Source organism: Pseudoliparis swirei, chromosome 20 (genome assembly GCF_029220125.1).
Source record: "Pseudoliparis swirei isolate HS2019 ecotype Mariana Trench chromosome 20, NWPU_hadal_v1, whole genome shotgun sequence".
Lineage (NCBI taxonomy): Eukaryota > Metazoa > Chordata > Actinopteri > Perciformes > Liparidae > Pseudoliparis > Pseudoliparis swirei.
This window is the reverse complement of record NC_079407.1, coordinates 4,997,909-5,017,633: the sequence shown is the minus strand read 5'-3', so window position 1 is coordinate 5,017,633 and position 19,725 is coordinate 4,997,909. Positions and strand designations below refer to the sequence as shown.

General features: G+C 48.8%; 1 protein-coding gene across 4 annotated transcripts; it reads left to right on the top strand.

Moving 5' to 3' along the window:
• The first annotated feature begins 188 nt into the window (after positions 1 to 188).
• Positions 189 to 19,528, top strand: git1 (G protein-coupled receptor kinase interacting ArfGAP 1). Of its 4 annotated transcripts, XM_056440707.1 has the most exons (22): positions 200 to 239; positions 340 to 608; positions 3,671 to 3,804; positions 4,083 to 4,195; positions 4,519 to 4,624; positions 4,996 to 5,082; positions 5,202 to 5,332; positions 5,442 to 5,536; positions 5,674 to 5,716; positions 6,397 to 6,423; positions 7,503 to 7,551; positions 8,247 to 8,319; positions 9,039 to 9,136; positions 9,973 to 10,084; positions 10,469 to 10,593; positions 12,245 to 12,397; positions 13,276 to 13,647; positions 14,946 to 15,026; positions 15,275 to 15,351; positions 15,744 to 15,920; positions 16,584 to 16,647; positions 16,742 to 19,528. In XM_056440707.1, exons 2-22 carry the CDS (start codon positions 557 to 559, stop codon positions 16,955 to 16,957), a joined length of 2,385 nt encoding a protein of 794 aa, XP_056296682.1. In that variant the 5' UTR covers positions 200 to 239; positions 340 to 556; the 3' UTR covers positions 16,958 to 19,528. The 4 variants fall into 4 exon arrangements, with proteins under 4 accessions (XP_056296685.1, XP_056296683.1, XP_056296684.1 ...); XM_056440708.1 differs by lacking the exon at positions 13,276 to 13,647 and having other exon boundaries at positions 190 to 608; XM_056440709.1 differs by lacking the exons at positions 6,397 to 6,423; positions 13,276 to 13,647 and having other exon boundaries at positions 190 to 608.
• Positions 19,529 to 19,725: the final 197 nt, after the last annotated feature.

The window sequence follows — 19,725 nt, the reverse complement described above, 5'->3', positions numbered from 1 at the left end:
TTCAATTATGTTCGTAAATATTACAAATATGTGAACACAATATATTGGTGAGTTGATGTTTCTATGTTTTTCTTGGAGTTTGATCTGTCCATGACAGCCCACCCCACCTCATGACCGACAGGGTTATTGTTAACCCTCTCACCCCTCCCTGCCCCTCCGTAGGTAGGCTGCAGGGGTGTTGTGTGTGCGTGTGCGTGCGTGTGTGCGGAAACTGACAGGTAGTGAGCTGCCGTCTCTCGGTGAGTTGCAGGCAATGCAGCGAACAGATTTAGTAAATATTCCGTTATGAGGTTCACGCAAACAGCCAGAGTCACTATGTTCGCGTATCCCCGGCTCCAGACTTGACTTCGGCAGTGGACGTGGGCGAAGAGACCGCAGGAGAAAACGGGAAATCCGACTGTCAGCTGGCCGGGAAAACCGATCTCACCACCCGGCTTCCGGGGATTCGAGGGCCGCGTCGGTAGACAGCAGACGTCGGCCGGGTAGCTCCGGGGAGTGAGGGCGAAACAACCACATCATCGCCGACATCCATCTCTCGATCTCAGCCACTTTCGAGATGTCAAGGAAGCTACAGAGGACAGAGGTCTGCGCCGACTGCAGTGCGCCAGGTAGGGAGCGAGGGGAATAACACACGGAATAGCACTTTACTTGGAAAAAAAATACGTCGGGAGGGCGAGGTGGTTGGGACGACAAGGCCGAAGTTGCTGTCACCGTCGGCGGGTACGCAGAGCAGGAAAACGGCCAGGGCGCCCGAGCGTCGCGTAGGCCCAAAATAAACAGTGAAAAATAGGCGTGTTATCACAACGGGAGAAAACCTTTTGCTCATAGCTGCCCGATGTTAATTAAGCGGCTTCGTGTGCATGTTTGTTTTGAGCAAGAACATATGCGAGGACAACCACATAATTGTCTGCATCGGATATGAGCTTCAGATTTATGTCGCCTTCCGACTCGAAGAGACGTTTGTTTTGATTTCTCGTAACCGGGGGCAGGCTTCCCATCGCGTTAGCTTAGCTTCGCTAAGGAGCAGGCGCTTTTGACTCACTGCATTTCTAGCTGTTATGGCACATTTAGCTGACACCCATTGTATTATTATCATGATTTCATTGAAAACAAACAAAAAACTAACGTTTGGTTTAATGTTGGCTCTTGACAGCGGCGTTTTGAGACTGTGTACCCGGCTAGCTTAGCTTCAGTGTTAGCTAGTCCCGGCTAACTTTTGCTAGACAGCAAGTTACTGCTGAGCGGATTCACCTAGTCGGTTTACAGGAATCTGACGTTAGTTTCTTGGTACTTTCCCCTCCCCAGAAATAGCTTATCTTATTGTCTTATTTCTACAAAATACTCATTTATTTCACAGTTTTTACAAACTCTAACAAATCCACAGGAGCAAAGTGGAACCTTTAACCCGAGTCAATATGAAGTCCAAAGGACTAGATAGGTTGAAACTCCAGCTGTCTTATTGTCTATGTCATGGGTATGACCACTGCTATGAGTATCCTTGTAGATTTCTTTTTACCTCGTTTATCCCATCTGTGTTGTGCCAAATCAAACTCTACCTATCTCCCCTCCCAAGCCTCTCTACCTTGTCGCCTCACATGCCCTCATGTCTAGTTTAAAGTGTGTGTGTTGCTTGCATTCATTCATTCATATGTACATGTATTACTACAGCTGCCCTCTTCCCAGCTGCTCCCCCTGATCGTGGAGTCGGTGTGTGCAGAACTGTCATAAGCCCTCCTGAGCCCAGTGTCCCAAAGCTCGCTGGCTGCGCCTCGCTCCTGCTTTCTGACCTGAACCGATTCCCTGCTCCTATTGTATTGACTTCCCCCCCTCCTGCTGTCTGCCCTCCTGCCCCCTCAATTGCATTCCCTTCTTCACAAACTGACCAGCACTAACTCACCAACGTGCTTCTCCTTGAACGCCGTAGCACATTTACACTGTTCATCAGTGTGTGATGTCCCTGACAAATGAGTCCCGTTTGAGAAAAAGTGTGTGTGTGTGTACGTTGCAAGGCAACTTTTTTACTTTCATGTATCCTTATGACGACATGCACACACACACACACACGCGCAGTGCGTTCTGCAAAATGCTGACCTAGCAACCGGTGACGAGCCACCTCCCTACTGCCCCAGCTTTTGTGTCTATGGCATGGCGACAAAGGACGACTGCTCCTCCCAGTCCAGTGCCAAGCCTCAGGAGGCTATAATGTCATGCTGTGGCCAGCTGCACAGTTTACAGCAACAATGAATCACGTTGTCATGATAGTAAAGTCTTTCTCGAGCACCGATGCAATTGTATTAGAAGCTCTCATGCGAGCATTTAGAGCAGCGTGACGGTGGCCTCGGATTCCTTTTACGGGGCGACGTTGTCACATGTGACTGTCGCCGTTCGGTCGAGTTTAAAAAAGCAAAATGTAAGAGGAGATAAAGCGAGTGTAGAAACGTACCGGTTACTCGACACATTATGTGTTCATTTCAGCATCAATCTTTCACCATTCATGTAATACATGTTTTCACACAGGCTTGAGTGACAGCTACAAAAACAAACGTGAATGTTTTATTGATGAATTAGGTCAACTTGACTTTTAATGATGTCACGCTGCAGAATTGGCCAATACCCGCTGCCAATAGTCCCATGGCTAATAGCCTAATGGGGTATCCTCATTGATCCAGCGAGACATGCAGATAGCGTCGCCTTTGGGCGTTTTTGTGTCTGTTTATTACAAAGATTAAGGAAGTAAATTGCTGCAGTCCAGCCTTTAAGCCCCACGGGCCTACTGTCCTAAACTATATGCTCTCGCTCTTATCAAAGATATTTTGCATTGCCGCTACGTTTTCTGCGGGTGAAAAAGAGCCTCGCAGCGTCGCTTCATCTGATGATGGACTATTTTATCTCCATTAATACCCTAAGCCCTCACAGTTCTATCCCCGCCTGAGAGTGATGAATACAGATGTAGTGTGTTGGTGTGTTGGTGTGTAACATATGACTCTCTGACCGGTCTGCCAGTGTCAGTAAACTGGCATTTGATCCGTAGCTGCTTCAACTCCCATCCTGACCTCATTTCACAAAAATGTGTGTATATACTGTATGTATCTAAATATAAATACAATAATTCTAGGTTAAATTGAGCCCTACATTGGTGAACACTTCTACCAAAGCAGGGCTATGTGCCTGAATTGGTTCATTAGTAGGTATCAACTCACGGGGCCACGGGGAGCAACAGTATAACCCAGCATATGGAATATTTAATGTGTGTATAGATCATTTTTAATCCATGTATTTGATACTTCCACATGGCATCTTTCAACTCACAAAAGGTTTACTGATAATGTAGAATTATGGTTATGTTATTCATATAATCATACTGAGATATTACTATTGATGAATCATGTCTAAATACTGTAAATTAATCTCAGTAAAATATTTCTATTGTCATTGCACAATTCAGCATGTTCTTCCTGCTTATTCCTTGCAGTGAGGAATATTCTGTGTCCCGGAAATCCTCTTAATTTTTCAAATTTAAAAGACGTATAATTTGGAGATTTGTTGACGTGGGATCACTGCAAGTGTTGTTGCTCATAACAATGCGACGACGTTTCACACCCAGCATGATTTATATATTTTATGGCTTATGAATACTATAATATAAGACATCTTTCTGTTTCCCTGTCAGACCCGGGCTGGACCAGTATCAACCGAGGGGTCCTGATCTGTGATGAATGCTGTTCAGTCCACCGCAGTTTAGGCCGCCACATCTCCATAGTCAAGCACCTGAGGCACAGCGGATGGCCTCCAGCACTCCTGCAGGTAAAGGCTGAGCAATCAAGAGTGAAGGAAAGGGTAAATTAAGCTTGAGGCCCAGGATACTACCACAGTGATGACTAGCACAAAAATCTGACTCGGCAACGAGGAAGCAAGAACTATTTTCTTTTTAATTTTGTCTATTTATAGTCATCTGTTTGTACAGCTTCTTTTTTCTTCTTTTTTTATAATGCAAGTTTTGCAATAGATCATTGTTAAACTCACACCAGATAATTCTTTTGATGTCACTGAGTCACTGAGTCACTGCTGCATGTGGGTTTCAGATGGTTCAGACCTTGGCCAGTAACGGGGCCAACTCAATATGGGAACACAGTCTCCTGGACCCTGCTCAGGTACAGAGCGGTCGGAGGAAACCCAACCCCCAGGACAAAGTCCAGTAAGTATGCTCCCGCCGGACTCAAAATACACAGAACAAAACTATTCCGCTGTAGCTGTGGGAAACGAGTGTCCTTGCTGCACAGGAATGCTGTCCAACCTTCAACTGGTGTTTGCGGCCCTCTCGTAGTCGTGTCTGACCTTGCTCGTGAATATTGTTCGGTTCTCAGGGTTTTTGTACATCTAAAAACAGTAGGGTAGTGTTCGTCATTCGTCGGGCTTCCTTTGGGTTGAAATGTGGCAGTGGGATGTGTCGCGGGATCAGGAGTCGGTCCTGCATCGGTTCTTCTCACTTATACCGTCTTATCTTCTCCTCTGCTCCAGTCCCACGAAGTCAGAGTTCATCAGAGCAAAGTACCAGATGCTGGCCTTTGTGCACAAGCTGCCCTGCCGTGATGATGATGGCGTCACTACCAAGGACCTCAGTAAGGTGAGGCCTCACTCTTTCCCGGGAGGATTTCGGCATATATTAGCCCGTTTGGATATCGCCAGAATGCTGAACTGCATGTGTAAGCACAGATTATTATTTAAAGACATCAGTGTATGTAAAAATAAATAAATAAAAAGAATAGTATGTGCAGACAAACACACACTCATGCACACTGACTCCCTGGCAGGAAGTGGTCTGAATGACACAGCAGGATGTAGTGATCTCTAATGCTGAGGAGCTCCATCGGGCTGACAAGGGGATGCTGCATGTTTCTGTCTCTTAGTGACGGTTATCCTTTCCACCCCCGTCACTCTGTGTCCCTCTCCCTCCTCTCCCTCCTCTCCCTCCTCTCCTCTCTGCTTCTCCATCAGCAACTACACTCGAGTGTGCGGACGGGGAGTTTGGAGACGTGTCTTCGGCTCCTGTCACTCGGCGCTCAGGCCAACTTCTTCCACCCGGTAAGGGAAATAAATAAATAATAATCTACCCGTTTGACTCGCTTCATTGAGAAAGTGAGCCATGCTGTTCAAGTCGCTCTCTTTATGCCGGGTCTCCTGACTGTGTGTCCTAACTCCAGGAGAAAGGCACGACCCCGCTCCATGTGGCAGCCAAGGCGGGGCAGATCCTGCAGGCCGAGCTGCTGGTGGTGTACGGCGCTGACCCCGGAGCGCCTGACATCAACGGACGCACACCGATGGACTACGCGAGGTTCGCATTGAAATCAACTCTCAAATGAAATCTGCTCTTGTATTTAAGAAGAAGAAGAAGAAGAAGAAAACACGACAAGAAGGTATAATTTGTTGTGTCTGTGCTGTAGGCAGGCCGGCCATATCGAGCTAGCGGAGCGGCTGGTCGAGTGTCAGTACGAGCTGACGGACAGACTCGCTTTCTACCTTTGTGGACGGCGTCCAGGTAACCCGCCGCGGCCAGTTTGTGGCCACCTCGCATGCCCTTGTGCCTTTTGCAGCTCACCTCAGTGACATATGCGGTAGCTTTCATCCACTCATTCAGTCTCCTCTCCTCTTTCCTGTCCCCCCCCCTCTCCTCAGATCACAAGAATGGCCATTACATCATTCCTCAAATGGCAGACAGGTATGCACCATGACATGACATCTTTGTAATAAACTGGCGAGGAGCTCCTTTCTGCGCGCCGCCGTTTGATTGCATGCAGTGTCTCCGTTCGCATACCTGAACTTCGTAGCTACCTGACCTGCCGCACTTCTATCGCTCTTATCCACCGCCTCTCCCCGACGCTGATGCAGTTTAGTGCTCTGGCCAGATGGTGGCACCAAAGTATGTGTCACTCGCACGCAATTAAAGGACGGCCGTTTATCGCGAACGCCGATCTAAGCTATCGCAGGCACCCGCGATGATTTAGACACTAGAGGTGCGCTTGGTTTATTGATCCCCAAAGAAAAGGCATCATGAGAGGGGCAGAAGTGCACAGTCAGGTTACGGGAGTTCAAGTTCAGCGCTACGCAGTACTGCTTCTTTCAAATATTCAATGACCGCCGGTTATTCTCAGCTGAGTGAGAGAAGTAGCTCAGGAACACACTCGCATATGTACATTTGTTGCTTAAGCGCGTCTCACCTCTGAGCTGCTGCCGCCGAACTCCACTCGCATCTGTTTTCTGGTCAATGGATCCTCTTGAAAATACCAACTGAAGCGTTTTTGATGTGGCCTCTCTGCCCCTCTTTCTGTCTGTTTTCTTCCTCTTTTTTTTCTCACTCCTCTTCCGATCTCTCCATTTCGCTGCGCTTGGTGGAGCCAGAGCTCGTCCTAAGTGCCCAACACAGAGGTATCTTTACTTTTCCTTGTTCCTATTTCAACCCCCACCCGCCCCCACCCCCACCTCCCCCTCTCCCAGAATCTCTTCCTTCATTTCAGTTCCCTCCGTCTGCTACCCTATCTTTTCGAGATTTCGTGGACCACAATACGCCTTTCTCTTCCTTTTTAGCGGTTTCACAGCGGGGAGGATTGTTAGGCCTTCATCTGCTATCGCGGGAAAAATACAGCTAGTTATGAGGAAATACAATCTAGATGAGAGGACTAAAAGCTGAGAGGAAATGGAGTGGCGGAGGGCCTCCTGCAGTGAGTAAGGTGTTGCTGTGCTCAAGAGAATCACACCATCCATATCTTTATGTTCACATTCAATTAATTCAGGCTATTTTGTAGAGCCCGATATCACAGATTACAAATTTGCCTCAGAGGGCTTGACAATCTGTACACATACGACTTCCCTGACCTTTGACCTCTCACATCGGATCAGGAAAAACTCCCAAGAAATAGGAAAAACACTTTTAGGGGGTAAAAAAAAAGTGAAGAAACCTTCAGGAGAGCAACAGAGGAGGATCCCTCTCCAGGATGCACAAATGCAATAGATGTCCTGTGACCAGAAGGAATCATAAGTGGCCACATAGACAATAAGATTTGACCTGGAATACAATTTAAGATAATGCAGGGGACTGTTTGATTTCCGGCTCGTGTGTGCGTGAAATTAAAAAACCCATTACGTGGATTTGAGTGTCCAGCGACGTACGGTAGGAAAGTTGACTTGACGTAAATATGTGAAGCTATTGCTCGCAAAACTCCCAGATGCCCTTCTGCTCCCGGGACTGTACAGAGAGCTGCTGTCGGGGTTAGAAGGCCAGTCGGCGTTACATCGAGCCCTTTCCAATCCGACACCCAAGGCACCCCACACTTCAGGGTCCCTCCCTCTCCCGCTCTGTCCCCTTCTTTCAACCAGACCCCCCCCCCCATCCCCTCACCTCCCGCCACTCTCTCCATACCCATGTCTTCCTCCCGAGCCTCCCCCCGCGTCTCTTTCCTCCACTGCATGTTTGTGTGTGACGGCCTGACCGTTCTGTCTTCTTTTAGTCTGGACCTCTCCGAATTGGCCAAGGCGGCCAAGAAGAAGCTCCAAGCGGTGAGTCGGATCGGATTGTGAGATTTTAAACGACGACTTGTTTCGAACATCGTACGTCACATTTCTACAGAGATGTGGTCAATTTGGCACATTTTACGTGTGTCCTTGAACATCGATGTAAAAAGAGAGTAATTCAAAATATAACCGATTCAAAAAGTTGGTTGGCGTATCGGACAGATTGTCCGCTCCAAGGCCATCTGTTCAGCCCCACATTCCAGGAATACAAAAAAACTGAGAGCTGATGGACGGTTCTCAACATTTAAAGTACTTGAAGTACTCGCAAATCAAGACGCAAAAGTTTTGGCATGAATATGACACGATGAGATGAAACTTTATTAAAGTCTTTGGCCAAAGTTTGATTAAAGATTACAACATGGAAATATAAACATGTATGAGGAATAGAATACAGATTACCAAGTGTAAAATAAGTCATACTGACACCCATGCAAAATAGAATAGAAAAACAATAAGAGTAATTAACAATTCGTCAAAAATAGTTAAAGTAACATGACAACAACAACAATTTAAATGCAAGAGTAAAAATATAGAGTAAGGAAGTATGAAGTAATACCAACACCAGTGCCTAATTGAGACAAAAATAAAAAAGTAATATTTTACATGAATTTAAGAGTGTTATTGTCACTGAAATATATATTGTGTGTGTGTGTGTGTGTGTGTGTGTGTGTGTGTGACAGCTCAACAACCGGCTGTTTGAGGAGCTAGCGATGGACGTCTATGACGAGGTAGACCGCCGAGAAAACGATGCAGGTGAGCCGAATCTCCTCCCTCCTCACATCCTCCTGTTGCCCCCTTTAGGAAGTAGATGTGTCCTTTTTCCTTGTACGGGAGCTAGATGTTGAAAGTAGTAGAAAACACCCACAACAAGACATCACTGACATGCACTTTACGAAGAAAAGAGGACGGGAAGATAGATGTTGAGAGGACAGAGAGTAAATTCGAAAGAGTGACGAGAAAAGGAAAATGCCCGTTGAAGGAGAGGGAGGGCGGGAGGGAGGGAGAGAGGGAGGAAGGAAGGAGGAGGAGAGACGGAACGAGGAACTGCCTCAGAAATTCTTGAGTGTCTCTCCTCCTCCTTGGCTCCTGCTCTTTTTTCCCCCCTTTCTTCTCTCTCTTTTCCTTCAGTAGCAGTAGCAGGCAAATTGTGCTTTCTGACAGAAACACAGCAGGTAAGTGGCAAGGATACAAAGACACACACACGCACACACCCTCACACACACACAAACACACACACACACACACACACACACACACACACACAAAGGCAGGGCTCAACTCCTCAAACGGTGGATTATAGGGGCCTGAATCTAGCTTTAGGATCTTCTGTATGGTGTTTTTTCTGTGCTCTTGTTTATGTTTGCATGCATGTGTGGGCGGATGGACTGGGCGCTCCCGGTTGAACACACACACACACACACACACACACACTTGACATAAATGTATGCTTTGCTCCATATTTGTGTCTCCAGTTTGGCTTACGACCCAGAACCACAGCACTCTGGTCACCGAGCGCAGCGCGGTGCCCTTCCTGCCAGTCAACCCTGAATACTCTGCCACGCGCAACCAGGTAAACACACACACACACACACACACACACACACATACACGGTGCAGACAAGCACAGGTGGCATGCGGCTACTCGTATATACGTCTGTGTTGCAGATAGTTCTTACCTGTGCACAATCCTACAACTCAAAACTAGAAATTAAAGGGAAAGAACCAAAAGAGCGTAGAGGGATATCTTGGACAGTTGGACCGCCCGCCTATGTGTTTTGGGGAGAAGCTGAGAATGAGTGAAATTGACGAGCGCTGTTTCTTTGCCCGTGAAAAATGAGGAACGGATGTAATCCTCCTCACTCTGTGTGTGTGTGTGTGTGTGTGTGTGTGAGAAAGAAATCCCATATGTCCTCTCGTGCCGTTTCTCCTCATCTGTGTGGCTCCTGAGTGTCGAGTGTAAACATTGACTTCTAGCACACGCCGTAACAACACACACCTGCGGCGCTCACGTTGGCTCCGCCCCCCGAGCGGCCGGCTCACTGTGGCCAGCGCCTGCTGTCCATATATGGTCGGAGAGAAAAAAAACGAATATATATTTGGGTTAAACTCGATGGTATGAACAGCACGTCGCTCCGTGAGGTATTCCCAGTTCAGCACTTCATTTGAAAGTGGTGTTTGTGTATGTGTGAGCGCAATCCTGATGGTCTGTGTGTGTGTGTGTGTGTGATGTTAAGCATGACTGTATTTTTCCGCAGCACATGGTCGTTCACCACAGTCGCCCCCACAGCCGGATTGCATCCGTATTCCACACGACTGATGAGACAACTCGAGGATATGTTTCATGCCAGTAAACCCCCCCCCCCCCCCCCCCCCCGATTTCTAACTCCCGCCTCGCTCCGCTCTCAGGGCCGTCAGAAGCTGGCTCGCTTCAACGCTCGGGAGTTCGCCACGCTCATCATCGACATCCTGAGCGACGCCAAGAGGAGACAGCAGGGGAAAGGACTCAGCAGCCCTACTGGTGAGACACTGGGAGGAATAGCCACACAAAAACAAGGGCCTAGAACTTAACCTAGTTCCAAATATAGATAGATATGTCAGTTCTCTTGACACCGCTCTGGACAACCACGCAGAGCTTTGGAGACTCCGGTGCAGCAACATGATGGTTCCTTTAGGATCGGTTGTTAAAGAGTTGCATTTACATGCGTATATTTATCCGAATAGAGACTTTAAATGACTTTAATTGCCTCTAATAACTGGTTCTAGCATGGAAACTCCAGAAAAAAAGCCGGCTTCAAAATCAGTGATCAGTCCGACCGTTCCTCAAAGCAGATGAAAAGGCCGAGGAGGGCTGCTGCTTTGTGATGTTTCGTGGAGTAATAGATGGACATGCTTGCCTTGTCAGACACGTTAGATCTGGGCATCGACGATGACCAGCACGACTACGACAGCGTAGCGTCGGATGAAGACACGGACAGCGAGCTGACCACGCAGAACAACAACAACACGCAACGCAACAACCGGGCAAAGGTAACGCACCGAAACACACCGCCGTATTTGGGGAAGATCGATGTACATCTTGTCACGTGCATTTCTTTGGCGGCGGGGATTTTTAAAAATGTCACCCAACAATTTTTCTCTCGTCAATTCCGCATTCCTCTCATTCGGGATTATTCGAAAAGGTAGTTGCATTGGGGCGCAAGGAAATGTTCCGTGGATTCCCCTCTTCATGACTGCTTGTCCCAGCATGCTTTGCGGGGAGTGGCCGCAGTCCGGGCTGCCACATAGCTCCGGAGTGACATCATCAGCTAGTCAGAGAGGCATTGTTCATACATACTGAGGGAGAGAGAGAGAGTGAGTGTGCTGAGAGGAAGAGATTAAGTGAGATACAAAAAATGTGGATAATTGGTGCAGAGTGGGAGTGGTAGAAATGATAAAGTAAACAACAGCTGTACCAGTAACGATCTCCTTTTTTCCCCCTTTGGACTTTGTTTAGCTCATCGGTCAGAACCACAAGCGTGAGGGTTCCGCTCTCATCGGCGCTCTAGAAATACGTGCATTACATTTGTTGAGCCCGTATCAAATGCCAGTGTATCCAGTTTCGTGTTGTTGTATCTAGAGAACCGAGTGGAGGCACCAGAGTAACATACAGAGAGAGATGGTGGTGGACTTCAGGAGGAAGGCGACAGCTCCTACACCTCTGAGTGTCCTGGGAGTGGACGTGGACATGGTGGGAGAAAGCTTCATTCAACGTGTGCAGCAAGATGCTGGAGTTATTCTACCAGTCGGTTGTGGCCAGTGTGCTGCACTTTGCCATTGTCTGCTGGGGAGCAGCATCGGGTCTTAACAAACTGGTGGCTGGCTCCATCATCGGCTGCCAGCTGGAGCACCTGGAACAGGTGGTGGAGGAGGACGTTGAAGAAACGGTGTCCATATTGGACAACCCACCACCTCCTACAGGAGAGGAGTACTTTCTCCAAACGCACAAGGACAGATACAGGAGAACATTCCTGCCGACGCTCTTGCCAGATCACCCTAACCCTTCTTATATTTGTGTTTTTTATTTTTATTTTTATTCTTGTGTGTTGCTGCTACTGGCTCGACAAATTTCCTCTTGGGGATTAATAAAGTATATATCTATCTATCTATCTATCTATCTACAACTGGATCGGGGAGGAGGAGGATGCATTTGTAAACGAAGGACTTTGAAGAACAGTCAATGAAAGATGTTTTTCACGCGGCCTTTTAGGGAGTGGTGTGGACATGTGTTGGAGCATGCTCCAGGGTCACAGGAAGTGGGCCCAGATGGTGCTTTCGGGAACACGAACTGAAGCACCACTGTCCACATCAGCTGTAGTGCTGGCCTCCAGGCTGCATGCCAGCCCTCCTCCTCTCACACCCACACAGTCGTAAGCTGTGTTTTATCCAGTTTAAGAGGCACCGAGTCACACTTCCTAACCCCGATCCTTCCTCACCACAGACTGCACACGTTACATGCTTTATATATGATGGAGTGGAGAGTATACGGGATATTTGTTTGAAAAAGCACTGAAAAAATGAGGTGTTCCACGTTGGCTTTTTAACCCTGAAGTAGCCTCGCAAGTCTCACTCTGTCAGTGTCCTCACATCGTGTGTCTTTCTGTCTTTCTCTCTGTCCATCTGTCTGTCCCCGTCAATCCAGAGCATGGACTCGTCAGACCTGTCGGACGGCCCCATCACCCTGCAGGAGTACCTGGAGGTGAAGAAGGCGCTGGCCTCCTCCGAAGCCAAGGTGCAGCAGCTGATGAAGGTCAACAACAACCTGAGCGAGGAGCTCCGGCGGCTCCAGAAGGAGGTAGGGAGTCTGGAGGAAAGGAGGGAAGGAGGGAAGGAGAGGCGGGGGCGCATAAGGTCTGAGGGTCAGCGAGTGATGAGAGGAGAGAACAAACGGGGCAGGAAAGAGAGACGGGATGAAGCAGGAAGAAGGCAGCGTGCATGAGTTCTTAGGTCGACGTAAAAAACCTGAAATATAAAAGTTATATTATAAAATCAGAGGAAGAGAGAGAGAGAGGGGGGGGGGTTCTCGAAGAACACACCCGAAAACGAGACACTTGGCAATTGATTGAGACAGAAGGAGGGCAGGATGATGGAGAGACGAGTGCATGTTTTAATGTCTCCGCACGCGACACGCGCCGCGTTGCCTCGCCGCGTCTGGGAGATGACGTCGCTCTGTCGCCGAGGCTGCGGCGGGGACTCGTTCCATCGGCGGCGGGGTCGAGCCAGGGTCAGCTTATGTAACCGGTGATTCAGTCGGCCGTTTATTTCCGGCATTTGAAGGAGGAGCGAGTGTCGCGTGGATGCGACCGCGTTGGCACTCACTTATGTGCACAAACACCGCGGGTAGCACAAATGCTCCGGTTACAGCCCCTCAGTGCAGGCGAGCCCGCATTTACCCTCCAAAACAATACGTATGCACACATATTTAAGTTTTTCTTCCATCCCATTTCCAAAACCTAACCCTGACCTGGACATGTAACATGTAACCTCTTTAATTGTCTCGACTACATATTCCCTCCCCAGTACTAATGTGCGTTAACGTGTGTGAGCCTTTTACTGTAGCCTGTGATTTTGGATGCTTGTCTTTGACCATTCAGTTGACACCCCCATGTCCCTTTCCTCCATCCCTCCCTCCATCCTCTCACCCCTCCTTGCTCCCTTCCTCCTCTCCTGTAGATCACACGGATGCAGACAGAGAACAGTGCGATGCGGGGGTGCCAGCAGGCTGGGGGGCCAGCTGGCCATGGGGTAGGGGGACCTGGCGGCGGCAGCGGTGGAGGAGGAGGAGGAGGAGGTGGAGGAGGCCACTGGCAAGGGGGCGGGATGAGAGGAGGTGTAGGCGGAGGGGGCCCGGGTGGGTTCGGGACGGGAGCGGACCCCCCAGGGCTGTCGGTGCCCTCCTCAGCCGCCCCCAACTCCCACCCCTACCGACGGGACCGCCAGGCCTTCTCCATGTACGAGCCAGGGGCGGGCCCCGGCCCCACGGCCCATGGCCCCCCAGTCCTGGACTCCCTGGCAGCCCGCCTGCAGCCCCTCAACACACCCAGCGTAAGTTAGAACTCCCCCCCCCCCCCGGCCCCCCTTCTACCTCCCACCTTCCTTTCGGTGGCCATGATTGGCTCTCTTTGGCCTGGTTGATGGGTCCAATCCTGATCTCTCTATTTCCCTTCGACTTTATCCCTCCCCGCATCTCAGTTCCCGATCCTTCTCTTTAAAAGGCCGAGTCGGGCATGAACCCCGTTCAGATGTGACGTGCGTCTAAGAACAATCCAATTCCAATTCTGTTTATTTTGTATAGACCAGAATCACAAATTACAAATTTGCCTCTGGGCAAAAAAAAAAAAGAAATCACCGGGCTCGACCTATGATTTCGAGCTACCCTAGAGGGGAAGTGCATAGATGTGGCATTAAGGAGAACGATGGAACACGGGTATGATGCTCTCTGATTGGTTGCCTGGGGACGCCTCTGATCTCCCCGCTCTCCGGCCTTCTCTCTACCCTTTGATCTTCACCTTCTCAACCCTTTTTTTTTTTTTAAACCTCCCAGTTAGCGCTCCTGCTTCTGGACAGCTGCTTAATTTATTTTTGACTTGTGAGTGCATACACACACACACACACACACACACACAAGGGAAGGACATTTCTGACCAGCAGCATGTTTCCCCCACGGTAAGCAGACACACAAAGCACCCACACCTCATCTGTCGATCATCCTCGGGAGACGTCCGCGGGGTCGTGTCCAAGTGTGTGTGTGTGTGTCTCCATACCCGAAGATTTACCTGTCTGTCTGTTTCCTTTCTGTCTGTCTGTCTCTTCGCCTGTCTGTCCCTCGCAGCCGTGCATCCTCTGGATGTAAGCATTCTCTCACCTCATTGCATTGTTTGCCATTCCATCAAATAGTCCAATAGGGAGTCTCCCACACGCAGCGATGCGCCGCCGCTGCTTCATCGTCACGGAGATCGACGGTAGTGTGTGTGGAGTCCATTTTAGTCCCTCATCAGCAGCTCCTTTAGTGGACAGCGTTCTTTGTACGTCAGTGTTAGATAGACCTCTAGAGGGGATGATGGGTGAGCTGCCGAGTTGATCTGCCGCTGCTCTCATCGGCTCATTCATCTTGTTTTTTTTCTGCCGTTTCTAAAAACATCTCTTCCCCCTGTCCCCTCGATCTCCTTTTTTTTTCTCTTTTCTTCTTCCTGTTTCTTCATCCATCTCTTGTCTTGCTAATATTTCATTCCCTTCTCCATCTGTCTCCACACATATATCTCTTTTCCTCCTCTTTATCTTTATCCCTCCACCACTCTCTCTCTTCCTCTTCCTTCTTCCTCGTCCCCGGCCTCCTTTCACAGGGACGGAAGGGCGGCACAGGGGGCCCGGCGTCGTACGGGGGCCATCATCTGTCCGGGTCGACCGAGATGAGCCGGTACATGGTGAGTGTCTGACCTTCGTGATCACGCAGGAATATTAGACCTTTTTTTAATCAAAGGAAACTCCATCGTCCAAATTTGGGCTTCAAATGTCAACGTCCCCACTTTTTTTCTTTAAAAAAAATATATGAATGAATATTTAAACTGATGATTTGACACACCTTTTAAAATACATACAACGTATTAGACTCCTCCCATCTCATTGGGCGGGGGTCATGCTCGCCCTGACGGAGCGCGTTTTCTCTCCCCAGTCGACCAAATCGGAGAAGCACGGCAGTGGCACCGACAGCGACTACGACAACACGCAGACGTACGACTTCTCGCTAAGGTCAGCGCGCTGCGAGGCGTTGCTCGGCAACGATGACGGGGCCATTTATTTTTGTGGGGGGGAAATCGTGTGATTTAATCGCTCGCGGCAGTCAACGCCGGTATAGTGAACGTCAGATTGTCTCCTCTTAATTTAAGTGTTGTCCCGCTTGGCTTATCTATAATTAATATAACGTGTGGTCATTAATTCAAGTGTTACAATCTGGACATTGATATTTTGTCCATGTTTGAGTGTCCCGTACATCTGGGCCACACATTAAGAGGGCCTTTATGAACGCTCGTTAGTGAGAACACGACAGGCCGTCTCCTCAGATGTTTGGTCTGTCATGTCCTCTGTGACCCGTTTATCCCGAGGTGTTGATTGAAGGCGTATTCCCGGGCTTCTGTCGTCAGTATGGGCCGCAGCAGCGAGGAGGAAGGCCGCGGGGATTCTGAGGAGGGGGGAGGCGGGGAGGCGTGGGAGCCGGACCCCACCTTGCCCGGCACGGAGGACGTCATCCTGAAGACGGAGCAGGTGACCAAGAACATCCAGGAGCTGCTGAGGGCGGCCCAGGAGTTCAAACACGACAGGTGAGACCACCCGGAGGAGGAGGAGGAGGAGGAGGAGGAGGAGGCATTTAGTCAGATACTCATTATATCCTCGCTGACAAGTTTAGAGAACACATTGAGAATCACAGGACTCTTTGAACGCCACGATTTCCACCCTTGAGGGATCTTGATGTCGTACTTGATGTGTTATACACTAACAAAAGTTTTAGAAATATACAATTTTTTTAGTTTTTATTGAAATTTAAGCAGTTCAAGTCCAGTGAAAAACCTGAAATAGGACAAAGGTCAGCGGCAAACTGCCAGAGGTTAAACCAAAAAGTTTAGGTGACCAAAAACTGAAAAATAATGTACATTTTTAGAGTTATACAAAAGGCCTTTTTCAGGGAACAAGTGATTGGTTCATGACTTGCAGCTGGAAGAAGTTTTTTATCACAATATTTGATTTCCATTGTAGGATTGTTTGGCATTTATTTTCTGCAAAAGGTGTCAAACATTTTGATAACATTTTGTTCAACAAAACGATTCCATGATTTATTTAGTTTATTTGTACCATGCTACATTAAGAATAATTAAACTGTACATATCAATAAAAACTGGAGAAATGGAGGCGTTCTAGTTCAGAGCGTCATCGAGTCGCTCTGCTCCTCAGCTATAAACTAAATATCCGGCGTCTCTCCTCTTCAGCTTCGTTCCGTGCTCCGAGAAGATCCACTCGGCTGTCACCGAGATGGCCTCGCTGTTCCCCAGAGTAAGTGCCCCCCCCCCCCGTGACGCTGATGTTTTGACCTCTCCTCCTCGATGCCGGTGGAGGCGTTGACGCCCTTCCCCTTTCCTCTCCGCAGCGCCCGGCGTTGGACGCGGTGCACAGCTCCCTGCGCTTGTTGGCCTCCAGCGCCTCGCGGTTGCAGGTGGAGTGCCGCAAGGCAGCGCCCTCGGAGCCCGGGGGCCCCGCGGTGGACTACCAGCTCCTCACCCAGCAGGTCATCCAGTGCGCCTACGACATCGCCAAGGCCGCCAAGCAACTGGTCACCATCACGACCCGGGAGAAGAAACAGTGACCCGACGGACGGAGAGGGCAGCGGGGGAGAGAGGGGGGGAACGGATGATTATGCATGGGCGGGGCCAAGAGGCGTGGGAGGAGCTTCTAATATAGGAGAGGGAGACCTGAGCACACTGAAGGTGTTGAAAGGAGGGCGGGGGGGGGGGGGGTGATGGAAGGGCACAATGAGGAAAGAAGACGTTTGGAACATGCATGGAAAAAAGGAATCGGATGAAAGCAAAAGATAATTGATCGTTTAGGAGAAACACGACAGAGGACCGGAAGAAGGGAAAGTAAAGAAGGACCAGTGGGAGGGTCACGGGAACGGCAGCCCGCCGCAGTCCACGTCATAAACCGCGAGAAACTGTGACGCTGAGAGATGTACAGGGAACCGGATCCGGGAGACGTTGCCGCTTTTTACAAATTTACTCTGACCCGTCACTCGTCGAGCCCTCTCTCGCCCCGTTTACCTGAGCTAGAGAACGAGGGAGGGTACACGGCGAGAGGGAAGCAGAACGACCTGCCATGACACGCCGCCACATCATCTCCATCGCTCCGCACGGCCGAGTCGGGACTTCCATCTCTCTCTCTCTCTCTCCCTCTCTCGCTCTCTCTCTCTCTCTCTCTCTCTCTCTCTCCAACCAGACATGAGGCTCCTCTGTCTCTTATCCCGTCCCAGACAGGATGTGCTTGCGGTTCAGAGAAGAGACCCCCCCCCCCCCCCCATCTATTGCCGGTGGTACACAGCATGATCCGGCATGTTTTAATTTCTTTCCCCTCTCTTTCTTTTTACTTTGTTGTGTTTTGATTCGCAGATGGGTTTGGTCTGCGCCTTTTTTGAAAATTCTTTTTCATTTTTTTTTATATGGACAAAGATTACTGACATACACAAACAAAACACTTACACTGGAATAATTGTGTTGTTATTGTTGTTTTTATCATGCCTGTTTTTTATTGCTATTTTTACCGTCATCTTGATTCTAACTGTTCGTGTGCGTTTATTCTCATCGTCTCAAATATGATTCTCATGTCGTGGTGGGAGTATGTGCTCAACTGGGATTCACGAAAACACACACACACACTCACACAGATTTGTTCTTGATGTTCTGTCAGACCCAAAGCCCCTCGGTGCACGGTGACAGGACCCGGATCAAAAATGCTATAATCTTCCTCGTCTAACGGAGCCAGTGGAATCATCTCAGTCTTCATCAGTACGCCATGTTCATGGTGCTTGTGTCAGACACACGTCGACTCCATCACGCCGGTATGTTGCAGTGACGTCGTCCCGACCCGAAGAGAGAGAGAAACATGTTGACCTCAAAGTGACCGTGGCTTTTCTAGCTGGTTCTACAATCCGGGCTCGGTGCTCAGACGGGCCTCTGCACATGAAATGGACTCGCCTGAAACACTGACCTCGTCCTCCAAACAGCTGTTGCATCTCAATCCTTTTTTATTTCTTTGTTCTTTGCTTTGTCCTCGTACTGCTGCCTTTTAAGCAAGAATCAATTAGACCTCAATTAGCTGCGGACACTTTGAGAGGTTGATGCCGTCAGCGCGGGCCCGGCCGCTTTATTCATGTTTCCTTTTTTTCATCTCTCTCGCACAGGGAAGGATGGGAGTTTTTTTATTTTTATTATTTTATTTTCTGTACCCTGTCAAAACCGATCATGTCCAGAAGCCTCGTGAAATATATCATCGTTATGATATTGGGATGCCCTTCGGACACCACCATCATCATCATCATCATCAATCATCTCCTCACTGACACCAGACACACACACACACACACACAAGGGGCCTTACTGCCGGTCCCTTCAATCACGGTTGCCCAAGTTTTAGCCTAGAGCCATATCTATAAATATACGAACATATATTTTCATGCTATATTTTCTATTCAGCTATACGTTGGGAGTGTCTGCGAGATATTTCTGTCTTATTTGTGGGAGAGAGCTTCTTCAGACCCGACACGACATGTGCCTGTAGATGTTTTGAGTCTTGTGAATACGGTTATTACTGTGGTATTAGCCCTTTGTGTAGTTACCGTGTACATATTAGCGATCCCACCACGAGGAGCCGGAACAACAAGTTTGAAGTAGGAAGGCCTTCGCGTAGGATTTTGATGGATGGGAACGCACATGGCCCGGTCCTTTTCCCCCTTAGTCACTCGACACTGCGTAGAGGGGGGGGGGCTCTAGTCCGAATGTTCAACACCTCATGCCCAACACGCGTTCTCACGCCTTCATCACGTCCAAGATGCAGCACATACTCCCCGACGTCAGAAACACACTCAACTTATCAGTTGGACCAAGCCTTCTGCCAAGTAGATGTTAACTCTGCAGCCAGTGAATTACACACAAACACACACACACACACACACTTGTGATACGCGGCCATCGGCAGTGCACTATGGCCTGTGCTGCGTTGTCTGTTCACAGCGCTACACTTTTGGGAGATGGATAACGGGAGGTTTACCTTTTAATAGAAGACGTTAAAAACTGTATAAAGTAGAAGAAACGACTCAGAGGGTCAAACGTAATGGAAACGCATAAGCTGTACATTTGTAATGAAATAGTAAAACAAGTCAATTGTCCGGGATCTTGTGTCACGTTTCTTCTGGCTTTAAAAAAAAAAAAAATTCATTCTATGATGACATTAAGCCGCATTTAATTGTTACTTGTTATTTTTTTCATTCATTGACAAAGGTAATTTGCAGATGGCCCCTAGAATATTGGTTCACACTTCTACACTTTAAAGGTCATTCGCTCTTTTTATGTCGAGCTGGTTCTT

Bases quoted from the DNA above. Each gene is read 5' to 3' on its own strand.
- git1 (XM_056440707.1), top strand. From the start codon at position 557: ATGTCAAGGAAGCTACAGAGGACAGAGGTCTGCGCCGACTGCAGTGCG. The intron at 7,552-8,246 runs GTGAGTCGGATC...TGTGTGTGACAG, and splicing joins CCAAGAAGAAGCTCCAAGCG to CTCAACAACCGGCTGTTTGA. The intron at 9,137-9,972 runs GTAAACACACAC...CTCCGCTCTCAG, and splicing joins ACTCTGCCACGCGCAACCAG to GGCCGTCAGAAGCTGGCTCG.